This window comes from Pantherophis guttatus, chromosome 4, assembly GCF_059756535.1.
Source record: "Pantherophis guttatus breed Tessera chromosome 4, ASM5975653v1, whole genome shotgun sequence".
NCBI lineage: Eukaryota > Metazoa > Chordata > Lepidosauria > Squamata > Colubridae > Pantherophis > Pantherophis guttatus.
The window spans coordinates 14,872,616-14,892,677 of NC_142066.1; the positions used below are offsets into that span (position 1 = coordinate 14,872,616).

The 20,062-nt window shown below is 46.8% G+C and overlaps 1 protein-coding gene across 2 annotated transcripts in view; it reads right to left on the bottom strand.

Annotated features, from left to right (window-relative positions):
• Positions 1 to 383: 383 nt before the first annotated feature.
• PLOD3 (procollagen-lysine,2-oxoglutarate 5-dioxygenase 3) overlaps positions 384 to 20,062 on the bottom strand; it is a 61,398-nt gene continuing 41,719 nt past the window's right edge. For both annotated transcript variants that reach the window (XM_034441844.3, XM_087893845.1), the window contains exons 11-19: positions 16,482 to 16,586; positions 16,237 to 16,362; positions 13,304 to 13,445; positions 10,564 to 10,677; positions 9,196 to 9,261; positions 8,999 to 9,103; positions 7,770 to 7,916; positions 5,933 to 6,058; positions 384 to 2,501 (exon numbers count right to left, since the gene is read on the bottom strand). In XM_034441844.3, coding sequence (XP_034297735.1) covers positions 2,346 to 2,501; positions 5,933 to 6,058; positions 7,770 to 7,916; positions 8,999 to 9,103; positions 9,196 to 9,261; positions 10,564 to 10,677; positions 13,304 to 13,445; positions 16,237 to 16,362; positions 16,482 to 16,586 — 1,087 coding nt within the window. In that variant the 3' untranslated portion in view covers positions 384 to 2,345. The remainder of the gene's footprint in view (positions 2,502 to 5,932; positions 6,059 to 7,769; positions 7,917 to 8,998; positions 9,104 to 9,195; positions 9,262 to 10,563; positions 10,678 to 13,303; positions 13,446 to 16,236; positions 16,363 to 16,481; positions 16,587 to 20,062) is intronic.

The window sequence follows — 20,062 nt, forward strand, 5'->3', positions numbered from 1 at the left end:
CATTTCCTTTGGTTAGGGTTAGGGAGACAGAGCTGGAAATCAGGTAAGACAGCAAGAGGAGCTCCCATCTTGCTCTACATGCCCCAAAGTAATAAGACATCCCCGAAAATAAGGCCAAGCACTTATTTCCGGGCTCCAAAAAATATAACACAGGGTCTTATTTTCGGGGAAACATGGTAGTCTTCACTAAAGATCTTCAAAGAATAGACCGTCTCCTGCTAGACACGTTCCAGTGGATTCTTCCCTGAGCAGCTGACCTCCTAAAAGTCTCTTCTAATGATTCTGACTAACCAAAAGGCCTTTAGCCAAACAGCACGCCCGCAGCCCGGGTTGCAAAATTCCCATGTCTCCCCTTTTCTCGAGTGAAGCTGAGCACACTTGCCTCTTTTAAAACAGAGCTTTATTTAGTGTGCTGCTGTCCGACAGGAAATAATTTAAAGCACGCTTCGTATGGGGACACGGCTAGCACACTGCCACCCCCTCCGTCCGCACGGACCCGACAGCCCACGGCGTAGTGTTGCGAGAGGCTACGCAAAGCTGCGAGCTCCCACAAGAGAGGTTCAAATCTCGAGGAATGGAATGAAGCCATCTCAGACGAGGGTCTCTTAGCTATCGAATAGATACAAGTCATCCTTTGTGGAGCGTGATGACGGAAAGACTTTTAGCCCTGGGATTGTGCCCAGCATTGAAAAATAAGATGTGAGTAATGTCTCTGCTCCCATTACAGTGCTTAACATTCCTAGGAATTTGAAAATGCATTGAGAGCATTTTTTTGGGGTGGGGCTGATTTGTAACTGTAGTTAGCCTCCCATGTCCTCCTCCGTCCCTCTTTCCAGCCCAACTAAACCGAGAGGCATGCCTATAGAAAAGACTTGTCTCTCTCTCTCTCCCCAGCATCAGGAGTGAAGAAAAACCAATTACATCTGTCCATTGTCTTCTATCTTCATTGCTTCCTCGGACTTCCTGGAGTTGCTTTTTGTAGACCAAGAAAGAAGCCTCCCAGGACACAACTTCCGGCCCCGTCCCGATCCTCTCCATGCATGGGAGTTGGGTTGACGCACCCTTATGGTTTCACCAGCAGCTGGATCTTGAGCTCCCACCCCCCCTCCTACTCTTCCAAAATTAGATTCGGAGAGATCCTTGGGCAGATTGTAGCCCAAGGAGGGGTTTGGTAGAAAATCGGGAGCGGAAGAGATGGAATTCTGGAATTCCCCGACAGGGAAGTATTCAGGTTTTGTATCCATCTGCTGGAAAAGACTGCAAGGAGATCTGGTCCGTAAATTCTAAAGAAAATCAACCCTGATTGTTGTTTGGAAAACCAGATAGTGAAGCTGTAGCTCTTCTCTTTTTAACAAGGGATTGAACAATCATTTTGTCTGAAATGGAGTAGGGTTTCCTGCTTGAGCAGGGGGTTGGATTAGAAGACCTCCAAAGTCCCTTCCAACTCTTGTTAACTCTGAAGCTCAAATACTTTGGCCGCCAAATGGACTCTGTGAAAAAGACCTTGATGTTGGGAAAGACAGAGGATGAAATAGCAATAGCACTTAAGACTTATATACCGCTTTATAGTGCTTTACAGCCTCTCTCTAAGCGGTTTTACAGAGTCAGCACATTGCCCCCAACAATTTTGGGTCCTCATCTTACCCACCTCGGAAAGGATGGAAGGCTGAGTCAACTGGTAAAATTTGAACTGCCAAATTGCAGGCAGCCGGCAGTCAGCAGAAGTAGCCTGCAGTACTGCCCTCTAACCACTGCGCCACCGCGGCTCATTGAATGATTAGATAATGTCATCAATGCAATGAACAAGAATTTGGACAAAAGTGTCCAGAAGACACTGGAGGACATGGAGGGTGGGGCGTAGCGGGCTATGGTCAACGAGGTCACAAAGTTGAAAGTGGTGTAGCAACTGAACAACCTCAAATTCATCCCATGCAGAGGCTTAGCTCAACAATGCTCGTCCTCTTTAGCGTGGTAAGAATTCTTTCAGGGCGGAGCCACAGGGACAGGACTTGAAGCAGATCCGGATCAAGTAACAACTGGCTGAAGAGTGGAATGACCTCTGTTTCTCCAATCTTGGGTATAATGGGAGACGAGGGAAGGAAGGCAACAATGGCTTTTGATGCTAGTGGTGATCGACGATGAAGGGCTGAGCTATAAAACGAGTCCATTTGCGCTTGGAAACCAGTTGTCCCTTTCTCTGGTTTTGAAGGCACTTAGTGGCAACGAAGCTGGAGAGAGAGAGAGAGACAGTCCCCTCTTTTCTGCACCTCTCCTCGTGCACTGGCCACCATGGGGTCCTCAATCCATGGGCCGGAGGAGGGGGAGCGAGCCAGGGGATGCCAGCGTTAGGGGTCCACAAAGGAAACCATGATGTAGCGAGTGCCCCAAGTGGTGGGCAGACCTTCGTGGTAGTGGGTGAGACGTCCTGGGTGGATCAGGCTCCAGCCCTTGCGGGGAGATTCCACTTTGCAATTGTAGCGGATAAATCGGCATCCGCCTCCCTATTGGGGCAAAGAGAACCATTTTAGACAGACAAGAGACCAAGTTCAAATGATCATACTGTCAAATTTTGAGGTTGTCTCAAATAAATTGCATTTCAAACAAAGTCTTTGAAGAAAAACTCTAAGCACGACATTCTAAACCAGGCTCCAATCGAAGCCAACACTGACTTCCAGCCCCAAAACCCTCCCTTTCCGTTCCCCACTCCCCTGCACTCATTGGCCATCTTCCAAGTCATTCTACCCCTAATCTACTCCAGCTCAAAGGAATTTCCCCCCTCCCATCCCATCTCCTAAGGGATATTATCTCCAGGGAAAATAAGTAGGTGAAAAATCAAACGTCCCTTTCCAGACGCCTTCGCTTCTCCTTCTTATGTTAGCACTAGAGTAAATGCAGCTTGAAGTGCTGACACATACGTTTATAGCAGTGTTCTGATCTAGGCTCCCTTAACAAGCAGGAGGCAGGAATCACTGGCAAAACCAAAATTTACACAACTGTGAATTACGTTCATTCACAGTCAGCAAGATTTGTCCCAACAGTTTTTCAAAGGAATATTTCTCAAAACACCTTATCTCATTTGGCAAGCTGCCACATAACTTGTTTCCAACTGCAGTACAAGGCAAAACTTGGAACAGAGTCTCTCAGAGTCATGGAATGAACAAATTGTTTCCTGCAAAAGGCCACTCCCTGTTTGCTCCTCTTTTATTTCCTATGGGAGGGGCCAATCACCTCCAAGGTGTGGCTTTACTTCTGAGTTGACCCTGCTTTCTGTTTTGTTCTTGTCTTCTAGCAGCTCTGCGCATGTGCGCACTGGGAACTGGTTCCAGCTGTTCCTCACTTGCCGACTCTGCTGCCAGGTCCGCCAGTGGGCCACAACAAGGAGTGTCAAACTCGATTTCATTGAGGGCCACATCAGGGTTGTGTTTGACCTTGGGGGGGTCTGGGGTAGGTTTGGCCAGTTTGATGTCACTTGTGTCGTGGGCTCCTTTGATAGCCCGAGAACTCTGCCAGCGAAAATGGGCTCCCCGAGCTCTATTTCTGGCTGCGATGGTCTCCTGCAACCCTCTGCCAGCGAAAACAGAGCCAGGAGAGCCGCACACAGCCAGCAGAGGTAGCAGCAGAGTCAGACAGTGAGGAGGTTGGGGAGGAAGATGGGCCAGTCCTAGGGGCTGGGGAAAGCTCGGACGAGGGCTCTGCGTCGGAGGCAAAGAGGGAAATAGACAGCAGTGAAGCAGAGGAACAGCTGGAGCCCGTTCCCAGTGTGTGCATGCTCAGAGCTGCCAGAAGACAACAACAACTAAGAAAGCAGGGTCGACTCGGGAGTAAAGCCACACCTTGCAGATGATTGGCCCCTCCCATAGGAAACAAAAGAGGAGAAAACGGGGAGGGGGCTTTTGCAGGAAACAATTCGTTCGTTTGGTAGTTTCAAGAGTGAAAAGTTCTGTTTGTGGCTCTAAGAGACTCTGTGCCAAGTTTTGCCTTACTCTGCGTTTGGAAACGAGTTAAGTGGCAACTTGCCAAGCGAGATAAGGTCTGTGTTGATAAATATTCCTTTGAAAAACTGTTTGGACAAAGCTTGCTGACTGTGAATGAAAGTAATTCACAGTCGTGTAAATAAAAGAGGTTTGGCCGGGATCAATTCCTGCTTCCTGCTTTTTAAGGGAGCCTAAGTCAGAACAGGGTGGCCCCACAGGCGAGATCTAAGCAACCCCGCGGGCCAGATCCAGCCCCCCGGGCCTTGAGTTTGACACCCCTGGTTTATAGGCATTATGCAAAGACAGGCCCTCTTCAGAGGTCTATCGTGCTGGGAAAAATGGAAGGAAAGGGAAGAAGACAATCGGCAGCAAGGTAGATGAATGCAATGGCCTTGGGTGCACCATTGGACGACCTGAAGGATCAGGTTAGAGAGTGACCATCTTGGAGAAGGTCTATCTCTGTAGTTGTTAAAGAATCAACACTGACCACATGACCCATTATGCATCCATCAGGCAAATATAAACTTATGAATGAAGGCAGATATAGGTGTCCCAGGATAATGTTGCAGGATCCAATCTGCAATCCACATCACAACGAACGAGGACGTACCGTATTTTTCGGCGTATAAGACGCACCTTTCCCCCCCCAAAAGGAAGTGAAAACTTAGGTGCATCTTATAAACCGAATGTAGCGCCGCCCACTCACTGGCCCTCACCCTTTGGCCTCTGCCTCCCAGCAATTTACCTCCTTGCAGCAAGCAGCAAGGAGAAACAGCCCATTTCAGCTTCAGCACAGCCTAATTAGCACAAGTTGATTGTCCGTTGGATCGGCCTCCCGACTCTCAGCTGTTTCAGGCTGCAGGCCATTGCCTATTGCTGCATGGGCCTCTGCTGCTTGCTGCAAAAAGGTAAATTGCTGGGAGCAGATTTTTTTTTCTTGTGCTAATCAAGCTATGCTGAAAACGAAAATGAAAGTAAAGCAGGCTATTTGCTGTTTGCTGCAATGAGGCAAAATTGCTGGGAGGCAGAGGCAGATTTCTTTTTCTTGTTTTCCTCACCAAAAAAGGTAGGTGTGTCTTATAGTCCGGAGCATCTTATACTCCGAAAAATACGGTACATTCAATTTTTGCAGCTACTAAGATTTTCAGACGAGCAGGCACAAAAACAGCCAGGGAAATGATTGAAGCCTGGGAAACTTCAGTCAACAGGAGGACTGATTTACCACCAGCTTTTCAAGTACTTAGGACGGGAGGGCTTGGTAGTACAAGCAAACAACAGCCAATGACTTAATAGCTAGCCATCACACACAACGGGCACCATTTGAGCACACACAACTGTTGTGGTCCGCCAGCAGCCTGCGGAGCTGGTAGTGGAGTTGGACAGTAAGGAGGCTGGGGAGGAACATTGGCCAGTCTTTGAGTCTGGGAAAGGCCCCGACGAGGGCTCTGCGTCGGAGGCAGAGATGGGGCCAGGGCCATCTGGGAGTGATGCGCGGACTCTGGAGCCCCCAGAGTCACACAGCAGAGAGGCAGAGGAACAGGAGGAGCCTGTTCCTAGTGCACTCATGCGCAGAGCTGCCAGAAGGCAAACAGGCCGTTTCCGGCCTCCGGTGGGCCTCCGGGGGGAAGGCTGTTTTCGCCCTCCCCAGACTCCTAGAAAGGCTCTGGAGCCTGGTGAGAGAGAAAAACAGGCCTACCGGGCCATTGTGTGCCAGGAGTGGGGGTTACGGGGGGGGGGTCGCTGCGCATGCACGGGGGCATGGCACATAGAATTATGGTGTGGGAACACGTGCGCAATCCCCCCCCCACACTCCTGGCATGTGATGGCAAAAAGGTTAGCCATCACTGCCCTAAGTCCTATCCTCATTCTCTTCACAGCCCCAAAGCATCCAAGACCAAGCCATGCACAGGGAAGCTCCAGCACTTCACGCAGGACACCTGCCCTCCAAAGGCACTCACCTTGTAATCTATCCCTTTGTGGTTAAGAGCAACATTGATGGTGAAAGTGGAAGAATCATGATGGGGGCGAAGAGAAGGCTGCTCGTCCGGACGGTATCGGACCATGAAGTTCATGATTGCGCGAGCCTGAGAACGGGAGATTGGGTGAAGGCAGGGTGGAGAATGGCACACTGTGTACATACCTGTTCTGACCCAGCTCCCCAAATACGACAAACCCTCTGAAATTAACTCAAAGATTCTTTTATTAGGAGCGCCAGCAGCCCTGGCAAAAAGTTTCTCTTTCACCGCAGGCTAACAAGTCCATCTGTCCGGGAGATGAATAATTGTCTGCTACATCTATTCATCTCCGCCCTCTCACCAGAGCTAGGGTGGGGCTTCGCTAGCAGTGGTGGCTCTTCCATCCCAAGGATCGGCCCACGGATTTCCAGTGCTCTCCTCTCCTCTGCCTTCTGCGCATCCACGCGTCAGGCACTGGACCCAGCTGTTCCTCCTCTTCCTCATCAGCAACCTCCAGACCTGGGGGGTTATTGACTTTCTATCTGAGGGCTGAGGGACAGCCCTGGCTCCACCCCTGTCTCTCTGTCTCTGTCTCTGTCTCTGTCTCTCTGCTAGCTGCATTCCTTCTTCCCCCTCAGAGCTCTCAGGTTGCCTCAATGCTGACTCTGACTCCCACACCTCCTCCTCCTCTGATTTGGCTGCAGGTGGCCGACAGGCCACAACACCACCTGCCTAAAACGGGGCACTCATATTCACTGCAGATACAACTCGCCCAGGTTGTGTTCTTGCCACTGCAGATCTCAAGAATCTAAGTGGACAGCAAAGAGTAGATGGCAGGCTGACCTTGAAAAAAAGTTAAGCAGGGTTAGATCTGGTCAGTCCTTGGGAGAGAGACAAGGCTGTAAACTGGACTGGGCAGTGAAAAAAAAATCCATATTCTTTATATGAAAATTTGAATGGTACCGTGTCCTTTCCCGGAACTGAATCTATTTATTTATTTCATGCATACATACACTGTTATCTCTATTTCTTAAAGAACCCTTCCAACATTGGTGGACGTTATTAACAGGGGGTTTGGACGTTATTAACAGGGGGTTTGGCACTTCCCCCCCTTTGCAATAAACAAATTTTATGAAAAGGCACCTGTATATCTGACGAAATGAACTGCAGCCCACCAAAAAACATATGCTTTTTAATGAAGTGTGTTCATTATGGGAAACTGAGGTTTCCCATAAGACATCCCCAGGGGTGGGCTCCTGGGGGTTCGGCAGGGTTCGGGTGATCCTCTAGCCAAGGATCGCTGGGGTTCGGCGAACCCCCGAATGCCACCCCTGGCTGGCCCCTCCCACCCAGACCAGCCCCTCCCACTCCACCGTAAATCTAGCTGCTAGATTTGAATTTGACTAGGGATGATTGCACAGATGATCTTCAGGTTACGACATCTTGTTCAGCAATCCGTCAACCATGGGATAACCTGGAATGAGAGGAACTTACAACCAGTCCTCAGAATCCTAGCTTTGGAGTGATCCCGTGATTGCAATTTCTGATGTTCCCTGCCAGCTTCTCATAAGCAAAGTCAATGGGGAAGCCAGCAGGAACTCAAAAGTGGCAATCACATAAGATCCTCAACCACCCCAGTAATCCTCGCTTAATGGCAACAACTGGGATTGTCGGAAGCAGCGTCACTAAGTGACACAATCACGTGACAAATGGTGGGGGGGACAAAAGCCAATATTGCGGCCCGATTACTTTGTAGAAATGGCAAAAGATATCCTGTAGGATTCTCTGCTTCCTCTACCTACACTCGGCCCCCAGTAACCTTGAGACACGGTGCTGTTACCTTGGTGTGGTAGCCTGGATAGAACTTTTCTGTGACCGGTGCAATGTAGTCCTGCAAGAACTGCAGCCACTCCTTCTCAAAGCCGATTTGGTTCATGTGAATGTCAACGGTGGGGACGTTCTCATAGCCGCCAACCAGCCGAGTGTCCTAGAAGGGAGGCGCAGAATGGAAGGAATTGTGATAGGTTGTGAAAATAAACTTGAGAGACAGAAGGAAGAGCCGTAGCCTAGACCAGGGTGTTCCTCCTTCCCCATATCATGCTCCATTTTATACACCTTGCCCATAAGATGAAAAGGGACAAAAATGATCATGGCCAAGACTATGTGTGTGAAGCACAACTCTTGTTTTACATCCAACACATATAAAAAAGTAGTCACCATCTTGATTTCTTTTGACCTTTCTGTGAACTGCTCCACTCCTCAATTATGCCTTGTTTTAATGTTCAGGGTTCCAACTGTTTTTGTTCTAAGGTGGTTGAGGTCCCCCATCATTCTGCAAGCCTTCTTTGACCCTCTTCCAAACTCTCCTCAATCCTCTTCCAAATGAAGCAATCTGAATGATCATCTTGGAGGAAAAAGGCTAGGATGGTCCCAACAGTGGTAGGATTCAAATAATTTAACACAGGTTCTCTGCCCTAATGACCAGCTGGATAGGCGTGGCTGAGTGGCCATGTGACTGGTGGGCGTGACATTCAGCCAGCCTTGCTGAATGTCATTCATCTTGGTTCCTTGTCATTAAAAGCTTCTTTCTGGCAGCTCTGCTTCGTTATTCAATTATTTCTTTAAAGCGCTAATGGTTGCATCCTGGCTGGAAGAACTCCAACAAGGTAGTATTTCCTCCCAACAGCAGTGTAAAAAGCTTAAAACAACCCTTCCCCTTTAAGAAAGTCAAGCCCCTAATAAAGCAAAACAAAGTACCAGCAAAGAAAAAAAAAACTCTAGAGAAGCTCAGGCGACAGTAAGTCTGGGAGTACTGCCAAGAACCTTTAGCTGTTACAATGTAATAAGGGTTAACCGGAGAGGCAGTTTCTGTAAGCAGGGCAATAAAGATTAAGCTAGAAATAACACCAGAATGTTTCCTTCCTGCCTTCCTTACAGGATTAGCTCTGTAAAGTGGAAAAAAACAAAAGGTGATTTCTTCCAACAACCGGTTCTCCGAACTGCTCAGAAAGTTAACAAACGGTTCTCCCGAATAGGTGCGAACTGGTTGAATCCATCACTGGGTCCCACCTCATGTTTTCCTCCAGACCACCGGCCAAAGTGTTCCGCCTCTTCCACCAGATCGTCGCACATCTGATCAGTGAACACTGGAAACCAGTAAACATCAGGGCAAGGCTGCCAACGGGAAGAAGAAACAGTGAGCCCAGGAAGTTTTGAGAGAGTGAATTCAGCAATTCAAGAGGACCAGGGAAAAGAGAGACAGTCACCTGTTCAAAAAATTCTCCCTCAAGAACGCGCGAGTAGTTCTCGTGGATATATTTCTCCTGCCAGTCCTGTCCAGAAAGAAAAGGGACAAACTAAAAACAGAGTCATGTAGGGTTATCAGAATACTCAAGAAGTGCATCCCCTAATCAGCGGTGAGTTTTACATATTCTTACCACCGGTTCGTCCCGTTCGCACATGCTTGCTTCACGCGGGCCTTCCGCGCATGCACCCGGCCTTCCGTGAATGTGCCTGGCCTCAAAAACGTGGCTAAATAGGATGTCTTTACGCCGGGGCGGGTGAGCAGGCCCACCCACAATCTCTGCTACTGGTTCGCCTGAACCGGTACAAACTGGCTGAAAGCACCACTGCTCCTAATCTAATGCATGTCAGCCAATCCAGTCCTGGACTAAACATTTCATTTCTGCAAAACTTGCCATCTTATCTCCGCCTTCCTCAAACACTTTCTGATATTCTGAAACTACAATTCCCAGAATTCTCAGAGGGCGTTGGACATTGTGGGAAGCTCAAGAGACAGCTACCCAAGGAGTACATCTGGATTTCCTGTAATGCCATGGAAATTGCAAAGGTAGTTCCATGAGCATATAATTTCTCACCCCTCCAGAGAAGTCCTCCCTATGATGTCTCCCTTGGACAACTCCTCTGACTCTTCCTCGGAGGCCGGCTTGAAGGAGAATGATCTCATTCCTGGCACATCAGGAACCGAGTTAATTACTGACTCTGAATGGCCAGCAGAAAAAGAATTACAGGCTTCGGCTGGGGACAGCTTGCAGGCCAGTGAAGAGGAGAGAGAGGGGCTGCCTGCCCTGGTGGAAGTTAGATCACGCATGGCAGAGGAATGGAGGTCTGCCAGATTGCTCGGGAGAAGGCCCTGCCCCTCTTGATGGGCTCCTTTGGGAAGCTATTTAGCACGGGAGACCGAGGGAGGCATTGCTGGGGACAACATGCATGGGTCGTAGCTGTGTTGGTTCATCTTTCCTGCTCGAGACTTTTGAGACTCTGAATTTCTAAAACCCATGAGCTAACGTGGATGGACTTTCGGTTTTTGCCCGGAGGCTTTGTGTCCATTTATGGGACTTACTTGTTTGACCAGCTTGCTATTTGTTTTATGGACTAGTTGGCCATTGCCTGAAGGATTAATCTGGGCTTGTTTGTGGTTGGCTTCGTTTGGAACAGTCCTGAAGCCAGGTGTAGAGAACTGCTGGGGAATACCAATAAAACTTTCCGCGTGTAAATCACACCGGCGTGTATGTGTGAGGGAGTCGGGCAGCACACTCTGGGATCTAGGCGCAGGGATGGATGTATTAGATTGAGAGAAAAGGACCCCATCCTGTGCAACTGGGTGCACTCACCAGAGGATTTTCAGAAATCTGCCAGAGCTCAGGATGTAGACGGGAGATGTTGTATCTCGTGGTGGAAAGGAGGCGTCCAAAATCATCCCGGTTACTAATATGGAGAAAGATGCCCTGTAAAGGATAGGAGGGGCCATATTTAGGCCAAATTTGCATGACTTTGGGATCCCAAGAGCCCACACGCCAGGGGATACCAAAAAATGTTAAATATAAATTATAAATTATTATAAATTATAACTATGAATATAAATATAAATATAAATATAAATATACACAGGCATCTTTCACGTATGTCCTGTGCTTCTTCTGCAGAGTTTTAAAACAAAATTCTAGAGAAGCTTTTCTCAACTTTGATAACTTTTAGAAGTCCGGACTTTAAGGTTGGTTGAGGAATTCTGGGAGTTGAAGTCCAGACATCTTAAAAGTCATCAAGGTTAACAAACATCACTTCAGAGTGTATTTTGGTCTAGAGGAAATTTCTACTCCTTAAGAATACGTCGAAACAGTACCTGGGGAACGTAAAGGTATCATATTTTTCAGAGTATAAGACGCACCTTTTCCCCCCCTAAAAGGGGGTGAAAATTTAGGTGCGTCTTATATACCAAGTGTAGTCCCGCCCACTCACTGGCCCCCACCCTTTGGCCTCTGCCTCGCAGCAGTTACCTCCTTGCAAACAAACAGCAAGAAAAAACAGCTCCTTTCAGCTTCAGCACATCCTAATTAGCACAAGTTGATTGGATCGGCCTCCCGACTCTCAGCTGATTTGCTCTCAGCTGTTTTGCGCAGGGCTCTGCTGCTTGCTGCAAAGAGGTAAATTGCTAGAGCAGATTTTTTTCCCTTGTGCTAATCAAGCTATGCTGAAAACAAAAATGAAAGTAAAGCAGGCTGTTGGCTATTTGCTGCAACGAGGCAAAATTGCTCAGAGGCAGATACAGAGGGAGCTTTCTTTTTCTTCTTTTCCTCACCAAAAAAGATAGGTGTGTCTTATACTCTGGTGCGTCTTATACTCCGAAAAATATGGTAAATTGTTTATAAAACTACCCAAGCTACAGATAGTCCTTGTTTTAACAATAATAATTGGGAGCAGAGGTTCTACTGCTAAGCAATGCAGTCATAAAGTGAGACATCACATGACCACATCTCTTAGAGACGACAATCCCATCAGTCGCTGTTGCCATTGTTAAGCAAGGATCGTGGATGGTTAAGCAAGGACCTCCTCAGGGGTGGGCTTCAAAAATTTTAGCAAGGGGTTCTCTGCCAGGTTGCTAGGTGGGCGTGGCCATGTTGGGCATGGCCTAGTCGGCCTCCTGCACCACGGCAGGTGTGTGTGTGTTTTTGCCCACCCCAGGCTCTGGAGGCCTTTCTCGAACCTCCCAGAGGGCAAAAACGGCCTCCTCAGCCTCCGGAGGCCCTCTGGAGGCCAGAAACAGGCCCATTTGCAGCCTTCCCGAACTTCCGGTAGGCCCACTTTTCAACCTCCCCGAGCCTCCACACGCACCCTGCACTTACGTGCATCCAAAACGGTCTGCGTGGGAACTCCTGGGAGGGGAGGGGTAGGCGGAGCCAGCCACGAGTGGAATTTGGAGGTTTCTCTGAACTGTACAGAATCTTAGCTAGAGGTTCTCCCGAACCCCTGCGAACCCCCAGCAGCCCATCTTTAGACCTCCTTGCAATGGGGAAGCCAGCAGGAAGTCGCATGTCCCAGACAGGTTCACAAACAGACCAGTAGACAGGTAAGTGGTTGTTGCAGTGCAGTGCAAGTGTGGCAGCGCTAGGGGAGGCTGTTGTCAGGTGAGGAGGATGGTACTGTAGGTTCCAGGCTCCTTGGAAGAAAAAGAAGTAAAATTGCAAGCAATTTACTAGAGAGACCTGCTGGCTTCCCCAATGACTTTGTGCAAAGTCAGCAGGGCAGGTCATGAATGGTGATCACATGATCAGGGCACACTGCAACCATTGTTAGAGTTGATTATCAAATGTCCAGATTGTTTCTTGAAGTTTGAAGATCTGTCGAAACTACAAGTAGTCCTTGACTTACCACCACAATTTTACCCACCTCGGAAGGATGGAAGGCTGAGTCAACCTTGAGCTGGTGAGATTTGATCCGCTGATCTGCTGAACTAGCAGTCAGCTGAAGTAGCTGCAGTACTGCACTCTAACCACTGTGCCACCTCGGCTCTTTTTGCCGAGTGTTCGAAATTTGATCGTGTGCAACCGTTTTGTAAGTATGAAAAACCTAAGTTATTTTTTTCAGCGCCATTGTAACGTCAAACGGTTACTCAACAAGCTGTCATAAATTGAAGACTACCGCATTTAGTACCCTCCCAACTTTGAACGTTTGCTGAAAACAATGGTTCTCAACTGAAGACCTTTGTAATACCGTGTTTTCCCGAAAATAAGACCCTGTCTTATATTTTTTTGAATCCTGAAATAAGCGCTTGGCCTTATTTTGGGGGAGGTCTTCTTATTTTGGGGCTCGTGGAGCAAGACGGGGCTCCTCTTGCTGTCTTACCTGATTTCCAGCTCTGTGTTTAAATATTTTTGGGGAGGGCTTATTTTCCAGGGGGAGGCTTATTTTAGCGCATGCGCTCAAAAGCCCGATTGGGCTTATTATCAGGGGATGTCTTATTTTTGGGGAAACAGGGTACACTTATATTATCAATATAAAATTCGAAAAACAATTTTTTTTAAAAGAACTTCGTTCTTTCGGAGGAGCAGGTTGTAAGAAAGCAATAACGCTCACCTTCTCCCGCACACTTTTACAAAAGGCCATGTCCGGATCCGTGTCCTCCAAGGTGAAAATATTGCGTTGGGGCAACTCCTGCCTTAAGATCTCCCCTTTCAACAGGTAGGCCTGAGAGATATAGGGCACGTTCCACACCCCACTGCAATAGGGAAAAAAGCATCATGAGAATCCGCAGTACAATAAACAAGGTTTGGATTATGCCAAGGAGTATTCAGTCCAAAATTCCAGATGCAACATGGCTTCTTGGAAGATCGGAGGGAGGTAGATTGATGGAAGCCATCTCCTTCTGTTGCCTCCCAAGAAAATTAAGAATATAAGAGGAGAGGGGAGGGGAAGGGAGGAGAGAGGGGAGGGGAGGAGAGGAGAAGAGAGGGGAGGAGAGGAGAGGAGGGAAGGGAAGGGAAGGGAGGAGAGGAGAGGAGGGAAGGGAAGGGAGGAGAGGAGAGGATTTGATGGAATGAGATAAGATGATAAGATAAGATAATGAGAGACGATAAGATGATAGATAAGATTACTTTATTGTCATTTTTTTTTACTGTGAGCACACTGGCTCACATTAAAAATGAAATTCTGTTGCATGCTCTCAAGAGAAAGTGTATATCTACCCAAACACATACGTAACGCACATATATACCAGTGGTGGGTTGCCCCCGGTTCGGTCCAGATCTATAGAAACCGGCGGGAGGCTCCACCCACCCGCCACGACGTCATCATGGGTGATCTGCAGATGCGCAGAAGCGCAAGCGCGCACGCGCTCCCGTTGCGAACCGGTAGTAAAGGTAAGTAGAACCCACCCCTGATATATATACACATGCTACATACATACAATATGCTGACTCTGTAAACCGCTTAGAGAGGGCTGTAAAACACTGTGAAGCAGTATATAAATCTAAGTGCTATTGCTATTTGTTCTGACCTAGGCTTCCCCAAAAATCACAAAGCAGAATCCTGGTCCCGACAAAAACCCCTTTTTATTAAACAAACAGTGAATTCCTCCCATTCACCTTCACCAAAGTCTTTCAAGGGAGAATTTACAGGCACAGACCTTATCTGGCTTGGAGAGCTGCCAGGCCGACATCTTCAAAACTTGGCAAAGAGTTTCGGAGAGTCACGAACCAATTAGGCGAACTAATTGTCTCCCGCAAACTCCACTCCCCTTTCGCTCCTCTTTTATTCCCTCTGGGAGGGGCTATTCATCATCCACCTGTGGCCTTACTCCCAAGCTGACCCTTGTTCTTTGGCTGTTCCCTTCATCTGGCAACTCTGTGCATGCACACACTGGGAACAGGCTCCAGCTGTTCTTCTGCCCCACTGATGTCTGACACCGAAGGCAGCTGATAACTGGCATCCGGCCCTGGCCCCATCTCTGCCTCCGATGCAGAGCCTTTCCCAGACTCCAGGACTGGCCCATGTTCCTCTCCAACCTCCTCATTGTCCGAATCTGCTGCCAGCTCTGCTGGCCGCTGGCGGGCCACAACACTATTGCTATTCTTCTCAAGCTCCAGAATTCTGCTTTAGCATAGCCTCTTTTAAGGATATGTGGAAAAGATGAAACAAAGAGGAATGATCAGATAAGAGACAGCATAGCCCTCACCTACATAGCGGTAGAGCAAGAGGCTCAGAAGGAACTCTCCCTAGTTTATTGGTATGTAAAGAAGACCGTGGGAAATTTGTACTTTCAGACCTATAAGATTTTGCTAACTAGCCCTTCCACAGAGACCGTGGGAGATTTGTACTCTCAGACCTATAAGATTTTGCTAACTAGCCCTTCCACAGAGACAGTGAGAGATTTGTACTTTCAGACCTATAAGATTTTGCTAACTAGCCCTTCCACAGAGACCGTGGGAGATTTGTACTCTCAGACCTATAAGATTTTGCTAACTAGCCCTTCAACAGAGACAGTGAGAGATTTGTACTTTCAGACCTATAAGATTTTGCTAACTAGCCCTTCCACAGAGACCGTGGGAGATTTGTACTCTCAGACCTATAAGATTTTGCTAACTAGCCCTTCCACAGAGACAGTGAGAGATTTGTACTTTCAGACCTATAAGATTTTGCTAACTAGCCCTTCCACAGAGACCGTGGGAGATTTGTACTCTCAGACCTATAAGATTTTGCTAACTAGCCCTTCCACAGAGACAGTGAGAGATTTGTACTTTCAGACCTATAAGATTTTGCTAACTAGCCCTTCCACAGAGACCGTGGGAGATTTGTACTCTCAGACCTATAAGATTTTGCTAACTAGCCCTTCAACAGAGACAGTGAGAGATTTGTACTTTCAGACCTATAAGATTTTGCTAACTAGCCCTTCCACAGAGACCGTGGGAGATTTGTACTCTCAGACCTATAAGATTTTGCTAACTAGCCCTTCCACAGAGACAGTGAGAGATTTGTACTTTCAGACCTATAAGATTTTGCTAACTAGCCCTTCCACAGAGACCGTGGGAGATTTGTACTCTCAGACCTATAAGATTTTGCTAACTAGCCCTTCCACAGAGACAGTGAGAGATTTGTACTTTCAGACCTATAAGATTTTGCTAACTAGCCCTTCCACAGAGACCGTGGGAGATTTGTACTCTCAGACCTATAAGATTTTGCTAACTAGCCCTTCCACAGAGACAGTGAGAGATTTGTACTTTCACACCTATAAGATTTTGCTAACTAGCCCTTCAACAGAGACCGTGGGAGATTTGTACTTTCAGACCTATAAGATTTTGCTAACTAAACCTTCAACAAAGACAGTGAGAGATTTGTACTTTCAGACTTGCAAGATTCTAATAATTAGCTTCACAATAAAGCAGAATTCGGTTATCTGGACATCTTTCTTGTCTGGTCCACATGGGAAGGCTGACACATCTGGCTGACTTGTAGAAGTTTAGCGCTCTGCAAAAGCTACCTTCCTGCCCAACCATCCATCTGCTCCCACTTACATTCTCTTGCCTTGCACCAATTCCACGTAGTCCTCTGAGCGGGCGTAATATTCATCGGGGCTCAGGGCACCCCAAAAGTTGGACCAAAGCTTGCCATATCGAGATACCATTGGAGCAATCACATACCTGGATAGTACAGAGGAGTAATATAGAAATCAGGAGCACAAAAGCCAGTGGGTGGGAGGAGAAGTGATAGGGCTTGTAGCTTGGCCGAGAGCTCGGGTGGGTGTGGAACTACTGCTTACTTGTTCTCCTGCATAAGTATTTGCAGGATTTCGGGATTTGTCACCACCACGTCAGCATCGAGGCTGAAGTAATAGTCGCAGGTGGCATCCTGTCGACACAGGTCCCTGGGATGCAAAAAAAGAAAGAGGACGAATTAGAACTGTGTTTCACAAACTCGGCAGCTTTAAGATCGGTGGACTTCAACTCCCAGAATTCCCCAGATAGCCATGCTAGCTGGGGAATTCTGGGAGTTGAAGTTCACCCATTTTTAAAATGGCCACGGTTAAGAAACACTGGATTAAAAGGTTGATCTTTTGCTGCCCATTTCTCTCCGCCAACCAAACACAGGAGACCTTGTACAGGTGGTCCTCGATTTACGACAATAATCGATCCCAAAATCTCTGTGGCTAAGTGAGACGTTTCTTACGTGAATTTTGCCCCGTTTTACAACCTTTCTTGCCACAGTTGTTAAGTGAATCACTGCAGTTGTTAAATTAATGATACGGTTGTTAAAGTGAATCTGGCTTCCCCATTGATTTTGCTTGTCAGGAAGGTCGCAAAAGAGGATCACATTGTGACCGTGATAAATATGAACCAATTGCCAAGTGTCTGAATTTTGATAATCCTGGCGTAGAGAAATATCTCAGACTTGATTTTTATCCTCAGGTTTAGGCAGATGCTCCCCACTCATGTGGCTTTCATTATGTCAGGAATACAGCCCCTTATCAAGGAGTGGTGTGATGGCCTAGAGGTGGAGCTCTCGCCTCACAATCAGGAGGCTGTGAGTTCGATCCTAGGTAGAGGCAGATATTTCTCTCTCTGGGCACAATGAGAATATATCTGCTGAACAAAACTCCGCACTGGCAACAGGAAGGGCATCTGGCCAGTAAACACTCTGCTAGCTCCATTCGGCTGCCCAGACTCCACCCTGCCAGGAATTATGGGGTCGTTAAAAGAGGAGGATGAATACAGCCACTTATCAACATGTGTTAAATCTAGGGACTTCTGTTCGAAGCGAGTTGCCGAACTGGAGACAAAACATCTGCAGAATCACACTTCATTGCTATGTCGTGCCTGATATCCGGCAATAGTAAAAACTACTTGAAAGGTAGCGCTTAGTAGCCACAAGCAAAGCTTTCCTGGTTGAATTTCTGCCTGGCTGTGTAGGATATGATGCCAGCCCTGTTGAAAATGTGCCTTGGCATCTCTGCTTTTGCTTCTGGCACCCCGTTCCCCTTCCAGACATACACATCCACCCTGTGCTTTCCTAACCATTTTAGATAGCTGAATCTGTCATTTCTTACACCATATCAGGGGTGGGTTCTAATTTTTTTTTACTACTGGTTCTGTGGGCGTGGCTTATTTTGTGGGTGTGGCTTGGAGGTCATGTGACTAGGTGGGCGTGGCTAGCTGGTCAGAGTCATTTCTGGAAGGTCCTCGTACTTACGACCCGACTCATTTGTTTGCTTTTAACACTGATCAGCTGTAGGGCGGCCCTTTGAAGCCCCGCGGCAAGAGTTTAAACAGTTTTTTTCCCCTCTAGTCATCAGCTGGGACTCAGGAGGCAGCAATAGATTGGGGGTGGGACCAATTAAAAGGTAAGAATAACGTGGGAGGGTGGGGGGGTGGGACGGAGAACCGGTTCGGTGACATCATATCGTCACCGCTACCGGCTCGGCCGAACCAGACCGAACAGGGGAGGAACCCACCACTGCACCATATGTATCCCACAGGTGCTTTGGACTTTCAGGAGGCAACTGGATTTTCTTGTTTTTACTTTCGAAGACGTTTCGTTGCTCATCCAAAAAACCTTCTTCAGCTCTGACAGGATAATGGATGACGGAGAATCCCTACAGACTTTTAGCTATACAGTTTGGGAAGAGCACTCTTTGAATGGTGTGGGAGTAGGAATGGATTTCCAGAGGAAAAAAAAATAGCAGACGACAGAAACCAGGAGCACTATTCAGGTGACCCTAAGGATAGGGTTGTGCGGCGACAGCGAAAAAAGCCAATGCAATCCTAAATTGTATTAACAGAGGGATACAATCAAGATCAAGGGAGGTACTAATACCACTCTATAAAGCCTGCGTCCAGTTTTGGTCACCACAATATAAAAAACTCTAGATAGAGTGCAGAGAAGAGCAACGAAGATGATTAGGGGACTGGAAGCTAAAACATGCGATGAACGGTTGCAGGAACTGGGCATGGCTAAGTCTAGTGAAGAGAAGGTCCAGGGGAGACATGATAGCAGTCTTCCAATATTTGAGGGGGTCAAGCTATTTTCCCAGGCACTGAAGGCCAGACAAGGAAAAATGGATGGGAACTGATGATGGAGATATTCAACCTGGAAATAAGGAGAAATTTTCTGACAGTAAGAACAATCAACCAATGGAACAGAAGTTGCCTTCAGAAGTTGTGGGAGCTTCATCACTGGAAGCTTTCAAGAAGAGACTGTTATGGGAAAGGAATTACAAACTAACAATGTCCACTGTATATAAAGAAAATCAATATCAATCAAAATCAAAATCAATAAGGAGCCTGGATAGCTCAACAGACAGAGCACTGTAATTTAACACCAGCTGTCTGCAATTAAAGTAAGATCGAATCTCGCCAGGCTCAAGGTTGACTCAGCCTTCCATCCTTTCTAAGGTAGATAAATTGAGGACCCAGTTTGTGGGGGCAATAAGCTGACTTTGTATAAATATACAAAAGTATGAAGGCTATTGCTTAACGCACTGTAAGCCGCCCTGAGTCTCCAGAGAAGGGCAGCATATAAATCAAATAAAAAAAATAAAAATAAACCAGTTACCAGGATCTTATTATCATATGTGGTGGACATGTCCAGAAGCTAAAAACTATTGGAATACAATTAAGACATGGTTGGAAGAAATGATACAACAACGTATAGATTTAAAACCAGAGCTGTTCCTACTGGGTGTCCTTCCAGAGAAAACTAGTAAACAAAATACCTATTTGATTACACATGTAATAACAGCTGCAGGGATTGTTTCTGCACAAAATTGGAAATCAGAGAAAAAACCCTTGGAAGGAGAAGTAATTAAAAAAAATTTAGACTGTGCAGAAATGAATAGATTAACCCTGATGATTAAAGAAAGAGAGGATTCAGAATACTTTAAGATATGGGCTCAATTTTACCATTGGTTAGAAAAGAGATACAGATGAGTAAATTAATAGCTATGTAAAAAAATGGTATAATTAGAATATTGTACTTTTGGAGAAATGTTGCAATAGATTTGGTGAAAACGAAGACAGAAGAAACAACAAAAAGATAAAGTTACAGAGAAAACGCCGAGATGTCACACGGGAGGGATGACTGATGTATTAAATGTTTGCTTGTGTATAAAATAATTTTTTTTTTCTTGTATTCCCAAAAGGAAAAATTCCGGTTTGACTTCTATGTTTATTAACAAAATTTCTTCCAACCAACTCTTTTATCAGAGGGCAAATACAAGAAAGACATAAATTATCTACTACTGCATATACTTACAGCAGCACGGATAGCCTTTGCACACAAGTGAAAAGAGAAAGCTACCCCAAATGAAGAGGAAATACCACTAAAATTTTTCAACTGCGCAGAAAT